The sequence below is a fragment of the Poeciliopsis prolifica genome, unplaced genomic scaffold (assembly GCF_027474105.1).
Source record: "Poeciliopsis prolifica strain line A6 unplaced genomic scaffold, Auburn_PproV2 SCAFFOLD005, whole genome shotgun sequence".
In the NCBI taxonomy this organism is placed as follows: Eukaryota; Metazoa; Chordata; class Actinopteri; order Cyprinodontiformes; family Poeciliidae; genus Poeciliopsis; species Poeciliopsis prolifica.
The window spans coordinates 1,570,297-1,592,729 of NW_026562380.1; the positions used below are offsets into that span (position 1 = coordinate 1,570,297).

Below are 22,433 nucleotides of genomic sequence, written 5' to 3' on the forward strand. Positions count from 1 at the left end.
CATGCTGTTTTTAATGTTTTTTGGTTTTTAATTATTGGCTTTCACAAATAAAAACAATATAACTAGGAATTATGAAGACATGTTAGATCATCTGAAAATGAAAATAAAACTTTTTGCTTTCTCACATTATTATAACCTATTGGGAGGATTATTTTTACACTTTATCATCGAAAGAGATCCGACAGCAGATTTGAAGATGTCTAAATAGTCTTGCAAATCTCAAAAATGTTTGTCACTAAGGACTAGAATCACCTTAGGAAGTCAAAGGTCTACATAATTAGACATATTTTTATCTATTTATTTTTAAAGGTGTCTTCTGAAAACGTGTGAGCGTGTTTCACAATATTTCTGCACACATATTGTTCAAAAGTGGTGAAACAGTTGGCTGAAATAATTTTTCTATTGTCTCCACTAGAGGAAGCTGTTTTATACGGTCTGCATTACTTCAGAGGCGTTTCTGGAAAAACTTATTAAATATAAAATAACAGTTTTATTCTTAGACAATTGATGATATTACAAGACAGCGAGTTCTACAATGAGAATAATGAGAATGTCAGCTCACTTTCTTTTCTTTTTTGTTTTCAGAGTAAATTAAAACAACTGAACATGTGTTACACGGATTACTCTCGATTAAATCTCAAAAAGCAATGCATTTTGACTTATTATGCATTAGAAATAAAGCTTTTTCTTGTCAAATATTTTCTAAATTTAGACTATTATAATGTAGTTATTACTTCTTAATTGGTTTATTTCAATGCGAAAGTGGAAACTTTGGAGCCACGTAAAAAATATATCAATTTAAATTTGTTTGCCCGAAAAACAACACTATTATTCAGTAAATGACCGTTACGAGGGTTACAATAGAGCTCAAACGCGTTTTCAAGAAAACAAAACATGCCAGTTACGTAACAGCGTCGGTCCGACGTGATCACGTGATCTGTGGCCCTTGGTGAGGCGGTGCCTCTTGACGGTGGTTGTTCAGCGTGGTGCACGCAGACGTCGGGCAACAAACACCGTTACATTTGTAGTTTGGGATCTAAAAATAACCCACAACAGCACTTAAACGCGTGCTTGACTCGCCACGATTTGTCAAAACTCTGCTTGGGGTTGGAGGATAAATTAGAAATGAATGTTCCTGCGGGGTTTCGAGCGGATTCGTTAGCTCCCAAGTAGTGATTCCGGTTCAGTGGGAAGGTTTGAACTGTTCTCTGGAAAGTGACCATTGTTGAAATCAGGTCGAAGCTGTTGTCATCCCCACTGGCTGACTTTCTTAGCTTCATTTTTTTACGGATTTAAAACAGAAAACAGTGCAAGCTTTTTAGTGTCATGAAAGAAATGTCAAGGTAAGTCATGCATGCGGGACGGTTTGTACTTTCTGAGCGGGTTTTCTGCTCGCGTTCATGAAGAATAGGCTAAAAGCTAATGTTAGCCAGCTGTCACAACAAGGCCTGCAGCCGCCGTTTGCTGCTTAGCTTCTTTGTTGTTTCTAAACTTTTGCAAAAAAAATCAATACGTACACGTTAACGGTTTTTGTTTAGGTAAACGTAAAATATTAATTACTTTAACCGGAAAGAGGGTAATTAGTTAAAGCACCTCTTCCGTATCGGCCAGCAAAAACTTGCCAACATGCTAAATTAGCTAATTTGTTAGCTCTTCCAACCTGTTTGTAGCCTCTCAGCTAGCAGCCTGACTGAAGTCCAGATTTAAACTTTTTGTGCCATTATTTTTGTTAAAGGCACTCTAAACTTTTGAAATGTCCAAAAATGTAATAGTTTAGGCTTGTTGGTGAAGTAATACTAATTACGCTCATTGCTGTCAGTGAAGAGTTTGGAGTTTTCCCGGCAATAAATCTCAAACTGATCAACTTAAAATGCTAGCAGCTTCCAAACGGGAGACATTCAGTGAGTTCTAAAGTGAAATAGTAAGCCAAAACAAGCAATAGCTTTTCCTTATTCCAATTTTTAAATCAATTGTTATGTAAACTAAAGGAGTTTTGTATCAAAACAAACTATTTCATTACAAGGTGCGTTAAAGTACTTTGTAAATGATGCCAAAATCATGTGTGCAGGTTACAATTAAAACAGTTGTCTTTTAAAAATATAAAATTCTGAGTTTATTAGTGTTTTTGAAATCTGAGCTGTTATGTCACAAAAGTGTTGATTAAAAAATTAGCAAAAAATTATTTTCAATGTTTTCAGCAAACTATCTTTTAATTTATTCACTTTTCAGTGATTGTAATAAATATAAGTTAATGGCAATTTTAAATATTCTATTTTCACAATTGAAAATTGAAGCTAAAAATCCAAACTTTTATAAGTGTTTATTGTATCATGACATTAAATGTTTAATGAATTATGATTCCTGAAACGTGGAAAATCCAAATATTGTGAATTCTTGTTGTCGTACGTCAAAACATCATTTGCATCATTTTCTAATTTTGACTTCAGAGATGATTAATGTCACTCAATTTACACTAATATCTTATATCAAAATTGGAAAAATTTGTTAATTCAGTTGTAATGTTTCTCTATTCACATTTAGGTCAAGTTTGCTACTTTAGATTATAATAGTTTAAATGTTATAGTGAACTTCTGAAAATAGTGTGTATAAGTTTTGCCAAAGTAAATTCTGAAAATTAAGATATATATGTATTTTTTGATAACACACTTTGCTTGGGCTAGAAAAGCACATGTTCACATTTTTCTTCAGTTTACTTTTTTTTTTTACATGCATACACAGTAAGGCACTACAGCAATTAAAAGTTCTCCTCATAATGAAAATATAGTGAAAATACCAAAAGATTGCAGTGGCATAAGTAAGGAAAGCAGGAATCGTTGTACTGCAGACCAAAACTAATGTCTCTGTTATAAATCAAAGGAAAGTTTAAGCATATCGGTTGTATCCTTGATTTAAAGGAGGTCAGTGTTTCAGCAGTTTTCTGGAAGTTTATTTCAGATTTGTGGAGCATAAAAACCGAACGCTGCTTCTCCATGTTTGGAGATTCGACTTGAACCTGAAGAAGCTTGATACAACAAGAGCAGATCTTTAATATAATTTAGCTCTAATCTATTCAGTGATTTAAAAAGTGGTTGATGTGCTCTATTTTTCCAGTGTTAGTGAGTAAGTGGGCAGCGGCGTCTTGGATCTGATTGATTTTTTTTTTAAGGCAGACCTGTGAGGACACAGTTAAACTAATCAGTGCAACTAATGATAAGCATGTACGAGTTTCTCTAGATCTCGCTGATCTAAAGAAAGTGCTTTAATCCTGGAAATGTGCTGATAGGAGCTCAACTTTGTAACTACCTTTATGTGTTCCGAAGGTTCAAGTCTGAGTCCATCAGGGCACTCAGATTTTGAGCCTGATCTCTAGTTTCTAGGTTAATTACTGAAGCTGTGATTGTTCCTCTGTAGATCCAAAATTAATAAATTCAGTTCAAACTTTTAGCAAACCATTTAGTTCATTAAAACATGAAATTCAGCAGCAGGTTCATTGATGGGGGAAAAAAAGAAAACTAAACACGCATGTGGTTACCACATTTCTCATGGACATGACTTGATCAAAAACAATTCTTAGGAATCAAAACTATTCTCTAAATAATGTGAACATTTAGTAAGTTTTTTCCTGTTGGGACATATCAATACTTCACTAAATGACTCAAAACTCCTGTTGATATAATCACTTTTTATTTGAAGGAAAACCTAAAACAACCGTTTCTGAACACTAACTTTCCATCAATTATTGCTTTTTATTTGCATGTCTCGACTGTTTTGTTCAAGCTGTAGAAACCTGAATAAATAGTAATTTGATGTGTGTTTTTATTTTTTCTCGCTCGCAGCGCCATGCCTGGTGGGCAGCAGCCTCAGAAACACTATGGCATCACCTCCGCCATCAGCCTGGCTCCCCCACGAGAAATAGACCATTTGTACACCAAGAAACTCTGTGATGCTATGAAACCTTTTGGTGTCTTTGAGGATGAAGAGGAACTGAACCACAGGTTGTTACTTTAAACCACATCAATCCATTCTCCATTGTAACCCTGTCACAATTAATCATTCTGATATTTTATTGTGGGGCGATTTCGTTAAAGATTTCGCAATCCATTTTATTTATGGTTTCGGTTGTGTGGACGTTTTTATTTTTGTTTTATTCATTGTTTTATGTTATTATATTTAGGCCTGTCACCATTAAAAAATTTGTTGGACAATATATTGCCATAAAAACTATCACGTTAACGATAATATTATTTTTAGACCATTTTAAAGTAATGCATGTTTACACTTTCAAAAATCAGTAAACTTTAATTTTGTGAAGAATAAATCTTTTTATAACAAATCTTTTGTTTTGTACTGAAAAGCCACATTTGTTGCACCCAAACCAGCTTTTAATTTATTAAATAAATTAATTAGCATTTAATTTATTTCTTAAGTTATTCAAATTAGCCTATAATCATTAAAAAAATTATTTACGTCTACAATTTAAAAAAAAAAACCCTTTCAGAAAAAAAATATTGGGAAACTTTATTTGGTTGATTTAAAAAAAAAATCAGACCATAAGAATTTTTGATTTAGCAAAAAGTTTGAACAGCCCTGCATTGCGATGTCTCTGTAGACAAAATTTCCCTCATAATTATTAATTAGAATTTTTATGGGATTAATTGCTTATTACAACAAGCTTAGTTGTGTTTTTTATATTTGTTTAAAATATCTCTGAGTTAAGTGTTCTTTACAAAATTGAACTTTAATTATCCTTAAGAAAGTGAACTTGTATTATGTCATCAAATAATTACTTGAGAATGGTGTCAAAACAACAATATTATTATTTATCGCAATAATTACCGGGGCAATTTATCATTTAGCAATATTTGTTTTTGTTAAAAAAAAAAAGAAAGACAGAAAAACATTAAAGAGCCAGCCAAAATAATTTCTCAAGTTAATAAATGTTTTTGGTTAAATGCTCACTATTAATTGTCCTTAGCTGTAAGTGTGCACACTTAAAAATGGCAATTCTGCAGATTTTTTTATATAACAATTTAAGTATCTTTTTTATACAGTATTAGAAATACATTGAAAGATGCAAATAAATTAATCTTTCCTTCTTTAAATAAGAAATTGAAACATTTTATGCTATAAATATCAACAGTGTAGCATAAAACTAAAACTACCACTTGATTTTTGGCTCAAATATATTTATATCAATGTCAAATTACACTTAAAACAGCTGTTGACCAAATTGTGTCATAATTTACACCATCATAACATAAAACAAATATTAAAGCTATGAAAATAAAATACAAAAATATTAATAATTAAACAGACAACGAATAGAACTAAAGTATAAATAAAAGCTGACAAAATTTTTAAAAAAAATTTTTACCTTTAATGCAAATTTTATCATTTTTGTGTACATTTTTGGCTTATTTATTGCTCTGAGTGTTTTTTCTTCTTTTTTTGTCGTCACATGCCTTTTTTCCAGAGTCTTTATACTCCATTTAAAGATTAATTGTTTCCTAAATTAATTGATGATCATTCTAGTAATCGATTAATCGGATTAAGCGTTTCAGCAGTTGCTGCATCACTGCTTATCAACACATAGTTTGAGTTCTGCTTTGCCTATAGTTGGGTTGTGAAGGGAACCAGTCCAGGAGGAAAACCCAGATATATCTTTTCTCGCTCGCGATACTCTGCCGCTCATATCTGGGAGAAACACGGGTGATTTCAGGTCAGCAGAAATATAAAATCTGTCTGATCTGGGGTTTCTTTCCTGTGTGACCTGCTTGGAAAACCTCCATAAGAAAACTCCCAGTAGGCTTTGCAGGAAAGAATAATTATTTTAGAAATAGATTTAATTGATCAGATTTTTTAAAAATTAACATTCTGGAGAAGTTTCACTTAAAAAATTAGCCTTTTTTATACAATATTAAAAATAAAAATATTAGCTTTTTTTACATGAGAAAATTAACATTTTATTGCAACAATGTAGCAGTTTAGTGAATGCTTTAGTATCTGTAGCAAATTATGCAGGTAAAAATACTTCTGACATCAACAGTAAAGCTCAGCTTACATTTTTAATTGTTGGTATCTTTCAACATTTTGAATGCCTTTCCTCTGACCACAACACATATGGATACATTAGGCTTATTTCTGAGACGTCTTGTCACAATATATCAATTAATCACACGATAAATAGAAAACAACTCAATAATTTCAAATTGTATAGTTTAACATTTTTCTCTTTTCTCTCTTTCTACCAAAAAGTGGTTGGTAAAAGTCTTCAGTCTGGTGCTTTTGTCTTAACGAGTTTCCTTTTTTAAAGGATAATTTTATTTACAGATACTTTGTAATTAATTTTATGTACTTCTGTTGTTTTATTCATCTCACATATTTACAATGTCTTCCAGTTCCAGTGTAAAATGTTCATTAAAATTTAAATTTTATTGATCTTTGAGACTGTGTTCTTGCATTATATTATTTGAAAATGATTTCAAAACAACAATATTATTGTTTATTGTAATAACCTCTGGGACAGTTTATGGTCTAGCGAGATTTGTTATTGTGACAGGCCTCTTTCGGAGCAACATTTCTTTTCTAAACTACATTACTGCTCAGAGTTTAGGGTAAAACCCTACATGTGTTTTTTTTTTTTTTTTTTTTGAAAATGTCCTACTATGCAGTGATTTATTCCTGTGTTGCTGCTGGGAGTTGTAACTATTTGCAACCTGTTAAATTAATTTAAAAATGCTAATTTATTCCCATCTACATTTTTGATAAAATAGCTGATTTTGTAAAGATGCCCATGCTAAACTTCTCTTTCTCCTTTCAGACTCGCTGTTCTTGGAAAGTTAAATAACTTAGTTAAAGAATGGATCGCAGAGATCAGTGAATTAAAGGTACGTCTGTCTGTTTCTTGGGTGCTGATCCTGCCAGCTCTGCCATCGTTTTCTCTCACTAATCACTATTTCTGTCCTGCAGAACCTTCCACCATCAGCTATTAGTTGTGTTGGAGGAAAAATTTTTACGTTTGGTTCATACAGACTTGGAGTTCACACAAAAGGTACGTCGTTATCGCTGTGGCATAGTCAAAGCTAAAGCCGTGTTGCTTAGTTCACAGGTGCCAAACTCGATGCCCGCGGGCCACATCTGGCCCGCATAGCTTATCATCTGGCCCTCGCATAGCTTATCATCTGGCCCTCTAGATTCTAGATACTAAATGTGCTTAAATAATATGTTATCAATGAAATAAATTTCTATTCGTTTACTGCCAAATTATATCAGTCAATCCCTCCAGTTTCTTGAGAATTATCGTGGAAATTCACGCAAAATCAACAAATCACTGCACCTGTTTGGGCAAATACATCATTTTGATTAAATTGCAGATTTTTCTCAAATTATTAAAAACTTTCTTCCTTGTACTAAACAGCTGCCTCAGCCTTTATTGCTGTCAGATTAGAGTCCACAATCTACAGCGAGTAATAAAAAGTCGCATTTGCTGTCATAAATGCGTAAGTATTTTCAAATTAATAGCACAAACACTTTGATTTGTATTGCAAAAAATCACAAAAAGAATCGCAAAATCATGGATGGACTGAAAAGATGTCCAACATTAATTAATTTTAAGAATTTAACAAGTTTTATCAATGCATTCTGGCTCAACCAGTCCTTTAAGTTCCTTGCACTTATTCAGTTCACATTAATTTATATTCTACTTTGTAATTTATTTATATCCTGCAGAACCTGAGGAGGCGGTAAATTCTTTGAAATCAGAAAGATTTAAGAACACAATGCTGTAATGTTTTTTTGCCATCAAAGCAGATATTTTAGCTCAAAGTTCAACAAGATGTGCTCATCTGGTGTCGGTTCTTTTTGACTTTGCGGTGAAAAGGGATGGAGCATTCAGCCAGAGTTACAAGCAGGCATCTGAATCCATTGTGTTTTTAAAAGCTCAGTTTGTCGGCTCATTAGAAGCTCTGGCCTGCTTTGTTAGAGTCTTTTGTTCTTGTGTTTTTGTGGTCAGTGAGGACTAAACCGTTTGTGTCCATCTGCTCAGAAAACAACACGAGCAACTGCAAAAGGTCAAATATATGCATGCAAAACTCACCTACAGCTCTGGAAAAAATGAAGAGCTCATTGAAACGTTTTGGTTATTCCGCCAAATATTGATTTCTGAACTTTTCCTGAGTTAAAACATTAGTATTGTTGTTTCTAAATGAATATAAACTTGACTTCTTTGCGTTGAATTTTTGCTTGGTACTTTAGGAGACATGTTGTCAGTAGTTCATAGAATAATGCTCATTTTATCCAAACGTTAACCTATAAAAAAGTAGAATCAGAGAAACTGATCATTTTAAATGGTCTCTTAATTTTTCCAGAGCTATATAATGGAGGAAATACATTTATTTTATACTGCTGTTGTTAGGATTTTAAGAGTATTTTTTAAAAGAATGTTACTCATGGGTTTCATTTATAAAACATTGCATAGGATCTTTACTAAGACTGTCTGTCCAACAAAATATGAAATATGTCAAATATTTTTAAATGCCTTATAGTTGAGTTTTTTTTTTTTGTTGTTTTTTTTTGCCAAAGACATTTTTCATCTTAAAGCTGCAGTATGTGACTTGCATAAAATGAAATATATTCATTTTACATATTTGCTGAGTCTGCCATGGTGAAATATAAGTTTATTAAATTAGTACAAATTTAATAAATCAGTACTAAAATGAATTTATTAAATTTGTATTAATTTTTTTAAAATATTAAATTAATTTGGTTCATACAGATTACATTTGTACTAATTATTAAATTAGTACAAATGTAAAAAAGTTATTAAATTTTTTTATAAAATTTACTAATTTTATAAATATTAATGTATTAAATTAATCTTAATTTACTTAATAAACTAATTGATTTCTTTGATTTGATATTAGCAAATCTATTAAAAAAGTCAAGCTCCTATTCCTTCTCCCAGTAGAAACAACCAATCAGAACCGGGAGGCGGGTCTTAGTGCTGCTAATCACCCTGTTTCCCTTCCTCTCTGTTTCACTGCAACTAGCATAGCTTGTTGTGAATGCTAAGGCTAGTTAGCATAGCCATAGATGATAACGCTGTTTCTCTGACATTAGCATAATTACCAGCAGGTACATGAAGTTAATTGGCACCGCTAAGCCCCGCCCCCTGACAATCTTTTAACAGATTATGTTGAGCGTTACAACAAATAAGTAAAGTTTTGTTAGTCTTTTTTTAATGAAGTTTTGTACTGCAGCTTTAAATCTTTGGATAAATTATTTTTCCGTATGTTTTTGTAGAATATTCATCGAATGTCTTGATGATAATAAACCAATACTGAGAAATGTTTACACTGTTGAGGCAGTGTGTTGGCCAGTATGTGTCCTCATTTTTTATTTCACTTGTTGGAGATTAATATCTGCTCTTCAATGTCAAAGGCTTTAAAAATGTTGTAATTGTTGAACTTGAGAACATTTAGATGCCGTTTATTATTATTATTTGCGCCGTTGCAGGAGCTGATATTGATGCCTTGTGTGTGGCGCCGCGGCACGTAGAGAGAACAGACTTTTTCCAGTCTTTCTTTGAGAAATTGAAACAGCACGAAGAGATCAAGGACCTCAGGGTCAGTATTTAAACAACCTTTGTATGTTTTTAAGTGAAAGTTTTTATATTATGTTTTTATCTGTTTCTCTTTTCCCCAAGGCTGTTGAAGATGCTTTTGTACCGGTGATAAAATTCAAATTTGATGGGATTGAGGTGAGCCATAAAATCACAGCCACACCAGTTACCTTTTTATTTAAAAATTTTTGTGTTGTTTTTACAGTAGTATCACAAAATGTCACGGTTATTGTTTGCAGATTGACCTGCTTTTTGCCAGATTAGCCTTACAGTCCATTCCAGACAACCTGGACCTTAGGGGCGACTCCATCCTGAAGAACTTGGACATTCGGTGCATCCGAAGCCTCAACGGTACGCAGCGCAGCTCGGACCGCGTTTGGATGGAGTCCTGGTGCTTTGAGTTTATTAATTAGACTTTTTTGTTGCAGGTTGTCGAGTAACGGATGAAATTTTATACCTTGTGCCAAACAAAGAGAACTTCAGGTTGACATTGAGAGCCATCAAACTCTGGGCGAAACGTAAGTAAATCCACACCTGATAAAATGTTTGAGGCGAATTCAGAGCTGGGTAATAACCCAGTTACATTTGGTTGGGTATTGTTGTTGTTTACGAGTATTTTTACTACAGTATACTTTTTTACTTGAACTTGAGTAGTTTTATTATCAAATATTTCTACTCTTACTTGAGTAAAGTTCCTAGATTTTAAATCTATTTTATTGAAAGAAACTGATTTGGAATTTTTTTTCTTTTGCCTCATTTTTTAATTTTTTGTTATTTATATGAATTATTGCCATTTTGGTCCTAAAAATGCCAAAACGTCCACTTTATTTTATATTTTGATATATTTTGATATTGTGATGTAATTTTTGAATATTAAATGATTATTACAATAAGTAAATAATTTATCTATATAATAATAAATAATTTATGATAATCATAAGAGCTTATAAATTAATCATCAATGATCATCCACTCTGTAATTACCAAATACTTTTTTACCTTTGCTTGTGTAGGAGTATATTGAAGTAGTGATGCTCTTACTTGAAAGCAGTTTTTGGGATATTTACGACCAAACGTTTCTTGCAATCTTTGTGGCTGCAGGTCGAGGGATCTACTCCAACATCCTGGGTTTTCTGGGTGGAGTTTCATGGGCCATGCTGGTGGCCCGGACCTGCCAGCTCTACCCCAACGCCGTAGCCGCCACACTTGTCCATAAGTTCTTCCTGGTTTTCTCAAAATGGTGAGTTCAGAGGTTCATCGTACCTCTGGTTAATATCAGTTCTCCAGCATTTATTTGCTGTGTTTTTGTAATTTCTCCCCTCTGCAGGGAGTGGCCGAATCCTGTGCTACTGAAACAACCTGAGGACAGTAATCTCAATTTACCTGTTTGGGACCCCAGAGTGAGTATGAGCGGTGGTTTGTTTCTGGATGGGTTTTAGGGAGAAGCTGCATTTTATTCTGCTAGGCAAAACGCAACTTTAGCCATTTCATAAAAATAAACAAGAACTGCAGAAAAGACTCTGAAATAACCGATTTATTTCAATTTAAAAAGTGAAACTTGGCTTAAAGATTTATTAGATACAGAATGATGTATTACAGGCTATTATTCCTGTAGCGTTTTATAAATGGGCCTTACTGCGAAAGAAAAGATTCACGTTCTCCGGAAAATATTACCCGAAATCTTTTGATCATTTTGAAGAGTAATTTATGTAGAAACTGGCTGTTTCAGAGTGCTGCAGCAAAGAACTCTGGAAAGTTGAGTGGAAGGAAAAGGTGCACAAGTAACAGATCAACTGCAAAAATCATGATGAAGAGTTTTTGCGATTCACTGCAGCTTCAACATAAAGATATATCCAGAATGTATTTTTATTAGTGTTCTGTAATTATTATTATTTTACTAATTTCTTTTAGAAACTAGGGGTTTATTAGCTGAAACATTTATCACTCTGTGTAACAAATCCGTATTAAATTTTACTTTTTTAATTGAATTATTACGATTCAACAACGTGTAAAATTGAAATTCACAAAGTTGCATCTGTACATTTGTAAATTAGATTTAATGTAGACATGCTAATGCTAAAAACTCTTCTTTATTTGGCCCAGTTTGATTTTTACTTACTTGTATTCAATATATTTCTACACCAGGGGGCGCTGCAGCATATTTTATTTCTCAACCAGGGTGTGAGCTGGTACTTGTGTTAAAAAGAAATAAATGTTTATTTTCTCATAAATCCTGCTACCTAAAATAAACTCACTTCTTCAAACATTTGTGTAAAGTTTTGTGTTTCTTCAGCAATAAATGTGTTTGAATAATTTGTCTGTCTTATTTTAATTTAGTCCAAATGAATGAGAAGTCATGGAAAACATTTCTAAAATATGCAAAAGCTTTTTTGGGAGATGAAGACTTGGAGAAATTAATTAAAGAAGTAAACAAAATTGTAATACTTTGTTCTTTTTTTGTTGTTATTGTAATGTTTTACTGTTTAAATAAACAATAAACATCCAAATGTAGTTCTGACCTGTAAATTACGCCATATTCATACTTAATGATTTATTCCCCATTTGTTTATTTTTTGTTTATATTTAAATGTCTTTTACAAATACAGTTGACTGACAAGTCATTTTATAGCATAACATAGTTTATTGGAAGAGCTCTAACTCAGTTCTGTTGCGGCGATAAAGTTTATAATTTATCCACATGTAGTAAAAACATGGAAGTGGTCATAAGTTAGTTTGTCCGGCAGCGTTGGTGTGTCTGTGTTTAAGTTCTCGCCTGTAAAGAGAAACCAACTCTTGTTCCTCTTTTTTTTTTTCTTTTTTTTTTTTTTTAAGGTGAACCCGTCTGACAGATACCACCTGATGCCCATCATCACGCCCGCCTACCCCCAGCAGAACTCCACCTACAACGTTTCCACGTCAACACGCACCATTATGACGGAGGAGTTCAAACACGGTAACGCTGCTTTGTTTTCCCGGAGACATTGAATGTGTCGCAAGTTTGTTGTTGATTATGTAAACAATCCAAACGCTTTCGCTCTGGATGTATGGCAATAAAACGTCCTGTCTTATTAAACATTAATGTTTTAAGATTTCTCTAAACTACTTATTTTACAGTTTTTTATTGCTCGATTTAGACAAAATTTGTATATTTTCGCCAAGTATTTTGTAAAAACCCTGCTGGAACAATACGTGGACAAAATTTTATTACAGTAAACTTGATTGCAATTATTGAAGCTGTTATTTTAAAAAAGTAAAAAATTTAGGCTTGCCAGCTGTGATAAATCCAATACAACTGATGCTTAATCTACTAAAATGTGTCACTTTATTAAATAAAATTAAACAACCAAAAGCAGAATTCACATAAACTGGGAGATCGTATTTCTGCCTAGTGTTGTCTGTTGTGTTGTCTGTTGTGCATTACTATTTATTTTGATATACATGTTATTGTGCAATAACAAAAAATCTAATATTCAAATAGTGATCTCGACTTTATTTTAACATCACAGCCAAAAATATTTTAATATTTCATAGTGTTTGAAAAACTGCAAATGTCATAAATTGTGTTAGAAAAAATCATTTGTGAATTGAATTGCATTTAATATTTACATTTTAAATATTTATTGAAAATTTGTTTAAATAAGTATTGAAATTTAAATATTACCGAAAACCCAATCAGGAACTTTTATCATAAAGTGAAACACACAGTTAATGTTAAACATGACATTTAAAGTTAGAAAATAACACAACACCATTGATATATATTTTTAGAAACAAAAACATTAATGAAAAGTATGTTTAAAGAGGGATTGTTAGGTTTTTTCAAGGCACATAATGACACAATACAGCCAAATCCTTCAGTTGTTATTAAAAACACTTAAAAGAAATATAAAGAAATTGGGTATTTGTCTCTTTAAGAAAGTCATCACAATAATGCTCCTCCATGAAGCCGTTTAGAACTGTTGTTAGGACTGATATGACGAGCTTTTCCATCAGGTATTTGCTAATTGCTGCTGCCGCTAGTCTGTAGGAGCTGAGTGAGTGTTTGGCTCTGGAGGATCGAACTTGGAGACTTGTCCCTCAATTTGACCTGGAGTCACTTGTCTGTTTGTCATGAACAGGTCTCAGCGTCACAGACGAGATTCTGCAAGGCAAAGCAGAATGGCCGAAGCTCTTTGAACCACCCAACTTTTTCCAGAAGTACAAGTACGTCTTCATTGTTTGTTTTTGTTCAGATGTATCTCGCACAAGCAGAAGGCTTGAGGAAGAGGTTTCCTTCATTCAAAAATATTCAAACGCAATGAAAAAAAGTTGTTACAGAATTAAATGTGGACGGCCTACATAACGGATCAAATCTAGTTCATGAGGCTTAACTCTTTACTTCCCGACCTTTGACAGATCAGTGATCACTTAGAATGTTTTAAGGTTTCTCTAAACGTGTTTTGTTCCGACAGGCATTACATTGTTCTTACTGCCAGTGCATCCACAGAAGAAAACCACTTAGAATGGTAAGTGTTACTGGTGATCCTCATTTCTACTCTGAGCTCAGCTTAGCCAGAAACAAACATGTTTCACGGCGCCACTGCACTGGACATGTTGTCAGTAGTTCATAGAATAAAAGAAAAAATTTCATGTTACTCAAACATAAACCTATAAAAAGTAAAATCGGATAAACTGAGATCATTTAAAATGGTCTCTGAATTTTTTCCAGAACTCTATATATATCTGTCTGGGCTTTGATTAGGCCATTGCAACATCTATTTTTGCAGAGGTTTTGTTTCAATTTTGTGGTTGAAAAATTAATTTTATTGATTTTAAACAAAATTTCTGGGGTTTTTTTTTCTTCTTTTTAAAATTTGAATATTGGAAAATCTGTCAGTTTTATTATGTTTCCCTATTTCACCGTAGAGCTACCATCTTGACAATATTTTTTTTATTTTTTACTTTTAAAAAATAAAAGTAAAAAATACCTTCAACCTTCCTCTCAGAAAGGAAGGTTGAAACAAAACCAGTTTTTAAAAATGTTTTTTGTCATTTGTAATTTCTTTTTAAAGAAAATCTGATTTTATTTCTAAGCCATATAAAGGTTTTCTGCAGATCAGAGTTCATCCGTTAAACTTAAATTTCATCAACGCTTCTCCCCAGGATCGGCCTCGTAGAGTCGAAGATCCGCGTTCTGGTGGGGAACCTGGAGAGGAACGAGTACATCACGCTGGCTCACGTCAACCCGCAGTCTTTCCCCGGCTCCAAAGAGAACCGCAACGAGTGAGTCCCCGCGCTGATGAGAAGTCCGGGTTGGATCCTGAAAACGGCTAAAATGAGTGTTTTTCTGCCGCAGGAACGACTTTGTCTCCATGTGGTTTATTGGGATCATCTTCAAGAAGGTGGAGAACGCAGAGAGCGTGAACATCGACCTTACATTTGACATCCAGTCCTTCACAGACACGGGTACGGCCTCCAGACGCTGGCGTAGATTGGCTTAGATCAGTGGTTTACATGCACTGATCATGATCCACTCATTTCACTGATTCTGGGTTTTTATTGATTTATTTATTGAATTTTTAAATAAATCTCGGTTTATTTAAAAATTTTACTTCGTAAAACATTGGAATCACAAATCCAAATCAGCAAGGATTGTTTTTGTAGGGGGGCAGAGTCCCCAAAAATTAGTAAAAGTAGCACTACTTCAACATATTTTTACTCAAGTAAAAGTAACAAGTAGCCGTCCAAAAAGTAGCAAAAAGAATAAAAAGTTATTTGGTAAAAGATTTACTCAAGTACTGAACACCTGATCAAATTATCAATCCTTTTATGTTCAAATATTACATAATCAGATTAACCACAATATAAAGATTTAGTGGACATTTTGGTACTTTAAGCACCAAAATGACAGAAACTTGGGTAAGTAACAAAATCAGGCAAAATAATTTGTTTAAATTGGTTTCTTTGATTAAAAAATGTATGAAACTTTATCCCTCCATTGCTAATTCCATGCGTTTCCCTGTAGTATACAGACAAGCTAATAACATCAACATGCTGAAAGACGGGATGAAAATTGAGGCGACGCACGTGAAGAAGAAACAGCTCCATCAGTATCTCCCCCCCGAACTGGTGCAGAAGAAGAAAAGGGTTTGTTGTTTTGCTGTATTTTAATCGTTTCCCGCGTCTGTTTCTCGTTTCGTTGATTCTTTTGTTCTTCTCCTCCGCAGAGCTTAGCGGACCTGAACCGAAGCTCGAACGGTGGGAGTTCGAAGCGGATCTCCCTGGACGGCAGCCACCTGGACAGCTCCAGAGACACCGACTCGGGGACGCCCTTCAGCTCCCCGAGTAGCAAACCCCTCAAACCCGCGTCGGACACAGACGAAGGGTGCGCTTACTTTTTAAACGCTCCGTTCTGTTCCTCCAGGAAGCCGAGATCGCAACTGTTGATGCAAATTCCCTCGTTATTCGCAAGTTTCCTTAATTTCCTTAATGTTTCTTTTTCTTCTTCTGTGGAGTTTAACTGCAGATTTTATCCACAAATCTGTTACTACCAGTACTTAAAAGTAGCTCAACCAGTACTGAGTAACTGATCGAATTATCATTTAATATTTAAAAATTACACCATCAGATGAACCAAAATATAAAGTTAAGTGGAAAATTTGGTATTTTAAGGATGGAAGTTACAATTATTCATAGAAGTAACAAAAGATAAGTTTTTTCCAAATGAGTTTCTTTCGATGAAAAACTGATGAAACTTTAGGAAGACGTCTCTGAGTCTGGAGAAATGTTGGTTCAAATAATTTTGTTTTTCATTCAGTGGCTAGAAAATCCAGAAATTTTACTCCAGTAAGAGTAGAAATTCTCCTAAAAGTACTGTTTTTATTTTTTATTTTAAAAAAGTTACTCAAGTAAATGTAACTAGTTACTACCAAACTCTAATTAAGGGTTCTGTTTTAAGGAAGTACTTGGAAATGTTATTTGCATTATATATATTCATGTAAAATTCCTCTTTTTGCAGAAAGGTCAATGTTTTTGTCAAACCATGTTATGGCAAAAATAAACTTACAAAAGAAAATTCAATTTTGACTGCAACTTCTTGAAGGAGGTGCAACAATTAAAAAAAATAAAGTCATAATCCTGGAGGACTGATTGTTTTTGGTTTTACGTCTTGCAAAAAATAAATTTTTCGTTCCTTCCAAACCTCTGGTGTTGACTTTGTTCCCTCCCTGTCCGCAGAGCGAGTCCGCCAAAGCAGCTTTTCCTGGAGACATCTCCAGCACCGAGCGCAGCCGCCGCCACGCCTCAAACCAGCGCCGCCGCGGCAGCCGTGTCATCGAGCGCGGCAGCGGCGGCGGAGCCGGCTGCATCAGCTGCAGCTACAGAACAAGGTGAGTTCGTCTGATTTTGCTTTGATCGACATCACAGCTCAGAGCATCAGCAGCTTATCTGAGAAACTGACGTTTCCAGTGGAACCTGAATGCATCACATCTCACTCTGTTTATCCTTCCTTTCAAGATACCATCTATCCTTCTTTCCTTTCTTCCTTCCTCCCTGATGTCACAAGTTTCCTCACTGCATTATTTCCTGTGTTCAGTTCTTCATCTTCTGTATAACTGATGTTTCCCAGTGGACCCTGAACGCATCTCTCCTCTCGATGCAGACGCCGCTCGCTGTTCGCCGCCCGCCGGATCGTCAATCAGCGGCGTTCCGAGTGACTCAGTGAAGCCCAGCAGCCCCAAGGAGGAGCCCAACGGTCTGGAGGAGATCGCCGCCAAGAGGCCGCACTCGCCCACGCAGGACGACCTCGCCAAGAGGCACAAGGACGCGGACGTAAGTCTGAACCGGTTCAGAGTTGTGGTGCAAGGGAAGCTAACTGGGGAAGCTAACTGGTTCTTGTGTTTGGCTGCAGGCAGCGCCCAGCGACGACTCGACGTTCAAGGAGCCGTACCCGCCGTCGTCGGACTGCAGCCCTCACGGCGAGGCGCCCAGCACCGTGAGTCGTCCTCCATTTTGTTTTGTGCTGCAACGCCAATGGTCTGGATTTTAATTTAGGGTTGGGAATGTTTGGAAAGAAAGCCTCAAGTCTTAATTTTCATTTCTTACAGCCGTTTTCTCCAAACAAAAACACTTCTACACTTCCTTCCACCCTTCTTGTCTTCCTTTCCATCTTTCTTTTCTTACGTCATTTTGCTATTGTTCTCTGTCCCTCCTTTCTTTCTTTTTTCCATATCGTCGTCTTTTCTGTTTTCTTCCATCCTTTCTTCCTTCCATCATGTCTTTCCTCTTTCCTTCCTTTTTATCCTTTTTTTCCTATTCTTTCTTTCTCCTTCCTTTCTTTCTGTCCTTTACTCTTTCTATTCTTTTTTTCCTTTGTTTCTTTATTTTTTATTTCTTTTCTCCTCTCCTTCCTTCGTTCCAGAAACTCCTCTGGTCGTTTTTTTCGTTGAATCTCTATGGATAAATTATCTGAAGTAAATTTAGGGTGAATTGAATCTTTGAACTCATCGTTTTTCAGCCGTTTCCAGATAAAATCTCAATGTTTTGGTATCAAAACCGCCATCGGATCTTTTAAAGTCGTGTTGATGAACAGAACGTTTCTTCTTCTTCTTTTCTCCGCCAGCCGCCTCACTCTGGATCAAAGGTCAAACTCATTCCAACCATCGATACCTCGAGAACGCAGGTATTTAGCTCAGTTTTATTAAACGTTTTGGTTCAGTTTTAGTTTTTAAATGCCCCTGTTGCCGTTTTCAGAGACTTCCCAGCATGGAGCTGCCCGACGCCTCGTCGCCGCTGCCGGCCAGCAACAGCTGCCGCGTCGTGAAAAACTCCATCAAGCTTGCGCTCAATCGTCACAAGTAACAGATTTAACCCGACCGAACGTTTCTGGTTTTCTGGGCGACGCCGCTGAGGTTCTGTTTGTGTCTGAGCAGCGTCACGCCGCCCAAGCCACCGCTGTTCGAGGGAACGCTCAGCCAAGACGCTCCGGCCGCCAGCGAAGAAAAGGGCATGTCTATTCCCGTCATCGGATCAAGTGTGTCCAACTCTCATCCTTACAGAAAAATGGAAAATATGAGCTTCAAAATATGAAAAATACAAATTATTACCAAGTGCTTTTGTCTAGTTTCTAGTGCAAATATCTTATTAGACTTTAAATAAGACAAAAAGTAACTTAAAATGAATTTTTCTGTTAAATATAAGAACTTGTTTTAAGTAACTAATTCACCTATATTCCCCTTTAAGTGACAGAATTTTATACACAAACATTTTTATTCAAATATAAAAGGATGTAATTTGATGCTGTGTGGAATCTCACACATCTGTTTCAAATGTTTAAACAGTTTAAATAAAAAAATTGGTTTCCGAATTGAAAATTGTTGGAATCAGAAATGGTGTCTCAATCAAATAGTTTCTGGATCCAAAATGTTTTGAAAATTGCTTTTGAATTGAAATTTGTTTCTTAAAATACTTTCAAATCAATATTGTTTCTGAATGCAGATTTTTGATTTGAAAATTGTTTCAATTTTGAGTTGGATTTTTTTCCCAAGTCAGAAAAATTTCTGAATTGAAAATTTTCTGGTTCAAAAATGGTTTCAGAATTCTAAATTTTCCTAAATTTATAAATAATTTTCAAAAATGTTTCTGGATCTGAAACTTTGATTCGAAAATTTTTCAAAAATGATTTTTGAATCAAAAATGATTTGTTTCAAGTTTTTTCCAAATCAAAACTTTTTTTCTAAATCGAATCGGGACCCTAAAAATTTGAATTGAACTGCGAGCGTTGCTTACATTTAATATATTTGTTGAATTTCAGTATATTCTAATATCTTCTTTCCTCTGTAGAACATGCGGCCCCTAAGCTCACAGCGCCCCCTGTTGGCAGCTCCATCCCCACCCTGGTCAGCCGAGTCGTCGACCCGCTGAACGGCGCGACCTCTAAACGACCTCACTCCCCTTCGGTGGAGGAGCAGGCGAAGCGGCTGAAGGAAACAGAGAAGGCCCGGATTCACATAGCCTGAACGGACCGCAGGTGAACCGCGCCGCCTCAGAGGCCGGACCCTCAGCGGTCCAGCCAAAACGGCGACATTTTGGATCCTCTTCAGGTCAGTCTCTGTGAACCGTGACGCAGCAGGACGGAAACGTCGGCGCAGACGTTTTGGGTTTTCTTCCGGCGGTCGGCGCTGACCCGCTCAGAGACACGAGAACTACAGCAGCAGTTTTTTACTCCGTCTCCTCTTCCTTTTCCATCTGTGTTTCACAAACATAGTCATGGGAGATGAGCTGTTCTTCATGTCCGATTCCTTTTTTTTCTTCTTTCTTTCTTTTTCAGATGATGTTTTAATAATAATAATTATAATAATAATAAAAAAATAGGCGCTTCTTCTTATTCACTCTGCTGGAGAGAGAGAGAGCTCATGTTTGGTCATTCTCCCACATTTCCTTCATACCTGTACTGTAAATGTTGATGTACATAACCTTTTGTCTTTAAAAAAACGCAAAAACAAAAGATCATCAAGTCTTTTGATTATTCTATTGTAGTTTTATCTAAAAAGAAAAAGTTTAAAAAATTTATTTTTGTTTTGTTTTTTTCTTTATCGCTTGTACCAACAAATCGTCTCCATCCCTGGAATGTTTCCTTTTTGTTTTTTTGTTTTTTAGTCGCTGTATGAGTTCGGTAAGAACAAACAAGCAGCCTTTACGACAGAAATATAGAAATGTTTTGTCGTTTCTTTTGTTTTGTTGTTTTTATCTTTATCACATCACAGACGATCAGCCGCAGCGCTGCGTACCGTGTCTCTGTCCCGTGTTTCGGTGAGTTTTCCGCGTAAAGATCCGCAGGTAAGCGCAACCAGAATGTGTTTGATACCAATTTGGCATTTTTCCACCTAATAGGCAGAAAATCAGGAGAACTGGATCCACCACATCTGAACTGTTACGACGGAGTGTTAGGGCCACTCTAAGAAAACTCAAATAATACAAAAATGACATGAATAAAGTTGCAAAATTAACTGATAGTCAATAATATTGCGAGAACTAGTTATAAAGTAAAATTGTTACTTTATAACCAAAGTGATATTATGAAAGTAAAGTCAAAATATTCTGAGAATAAAGTTGCAGGACTATAATTTTATTCTCGTAAAATTACATCTTTATTCTGGTAATTTGACTTTACTTTGGTAATATTCCAACTTTATTTTTACAATTCTCAAAATGTTGACATTTTCATATTATTCTCACATAATTTCAACTTTATTCCCTCATTACTTTATTCTCATATAATGACTTCATTCTCATGATATTATGACTGTGATACGACATTATTCTTGTAGAATTGTGTCTTTATTCTCTTAATGCAACTTTATTTTGCCTTTTCTTGAAATGTTGACTTTATTTTCATATTATTTGGGTTTTATTCTGGTACAATTTCAACTTCCTTCTCATATCACAACTTTATTTTTGTAATTTTATTTTGTCATTTTTTCATTGCGTGGCCATAATACTCCGTCGTGAAGCTGTTTCTCTCCAACCTCTGACTGTAAAGACTCTTTCGGATCAAACCGAACCTCGTTTTTTTGCTTTGTTTTTGTAGTTTAAGAAAATCTTTATTTTTGTTTTGTTTTGGATGACTGGCTGGCTGTGTGCAAGCGTTTAACGATGGCTGTGTTGACGTGTAAGAGAGAGAATATTCCCTTTGTTTCGGGTGCTAACCCTCTGCGCCTCCTGTGGAGGTTCTTAGAAGGCATCTTGTGGGTCCGCAGGTTGAGTGGGGTGTCAGTGGGAGTGGGTGGGGTGTCCAGAGATGTGTCCACTCCCCCCCCCCTCCACCACCCTGACCCGGCCTGTAGACGCTGAGTGGCTTTGTGTTTGATGTACATGTCGAGTGATGCTACTACTGACGCTCTTCATTAATGCTTCTTTATTTTTTTTCCAGAATCAGTTTCCCAAGCTAAAATGTACAGAGGGCTGTTTTTTTTTTTTTTTTTTTTTTTTTTTCAAAAAGGCATCTTTTGTCATTATTGGGGGTTTTCTTATCACATTATTTATATATGCATATTTGTACCATGTGATCTTTTTGTTTTAATAGCATTCATAGCAGCTAGATCTTTTCTTTTTTTTTTTTTTTTTTGGGAATATCTGCACCACTCGGTTTCAGACGACTCATTTCTGCTGTTCAGAAACATTTAACACAAGTCATTTAGATGTTTGTTTCTAAAATGTATTGAAAGGGTATTTTTGTATGTGTTTACCACTTCCTTTAAATGAATCATACATCCATTAAACCCCTTAGAAAAACAAAACCGTCTGCCTTTATTCCTTCATTTATTTTATTTATTTGCAGCTGTTAAATATTTACTTGATTGAAATATTTATGATAAAGGGAAATTAAGTGTTGAACAGTCTTCAAAGAGCCGCCGTGGGAACGAAGAATCTCCAGTAGCAGTCGGTTTCGCAGTGATTATGAAGAGGACTCTGATTGATAAACCCAACACATTGTTACTCGGAAGATTGGTCTTCCATTCTCTTCATTCCACAAACTTGCAGTTGCTTCACCCTTCGACCCGTATACTCCAGCTAACACCAGAATTCCGATGTAGGCATGCAAGCCAGTTGGATCCAGTTGTTTCCATTTTTCTTGAAAGAAACGTCTCCCCTCCAAGTTGGTCATCTCAAGAATTATCTTCTCTATGGGTGGGGATATGAAAAGCTGAAATGCTGATTCAATGTCATTAACTCTTGTGACGGCAAATCTTGTTGGACCAGGAGTCATTTTGATGACATTAGAAGATGACAATCTGCCTTGGCTTTGGTGTGGTGTTGATAACCATCTGATCTTACC

The 22,433-nt window shown here is 35.2% G+C and overlaps 1 protein-coding gene across 3 annotated transcripts; it reads left to right on the forward strand.

Moving 5' to 3' along the window:
- The first annotated feature begins 951 nt into the window (after positions 1-951).
- On the forward strand, positions 952-21,894 carry papolg (poly(A) polymerase gamma). 3 transcript variants are annotated; one of them, XM_055029758.1, is made up of 24 exons: positions 952-1,343; positions 3,837-3,995; positions 6,821-6,887; positions 6,970-7,051; positions 9,514-9,623; positions 9,704-9,757; positions 9,859-9,970; positions 10,048-10,137; positions 10,721-10,859; positions 10,947-11,019; positions 12,452-12,572; positions 13,738-13,822; positions 14,071-14,124; positions 14,762-14,881; positions 14,955-15,064; positions 15,624-15,745; positions 15,826-15,983; positions 16,835-16,986; positions 17,259-17,428; positions 17,508-17,591; positions 18,219-18,278; positions 18,350-18,453; positions 18,529-18,629; positions 19,439-21,894. In XM_055029758.1, the coding sequence occupies exons 1-24, from the start codon at positions 1,327-1,329 to the stop codon at positions 19,612-19,614; spliced, it is 2,520 nt and encodes an 839-aa protein (XP_054885733.1). In that variant the 5' UTR covers positions 952-1,326; the 3' UTR covers positions 19,615-21,894. The 3 variants fall into 3 exon arrangements, with proteins under 3 accessions (XP_054885733.1, XP_054885734.1, XP_054885735.1); XM_055029759.1 differs by lacking the exons at positions 18,529-18,629; positions 19,439-21,894 and having other exon boundaries at positions 18,350-18,457; XM_055029760.1 differs by lacking the exons at positions 10,947-11,019; positions 12,452-12,572; positions 13,738-13,822; ... (10 more) ...; positions 18,529-18,629; positions 19,439-21,894 and having other exon boundaries at positions 10,721-10,863.
- Positions 21,895-22,433: the final 539 nt, after the last annotated feature.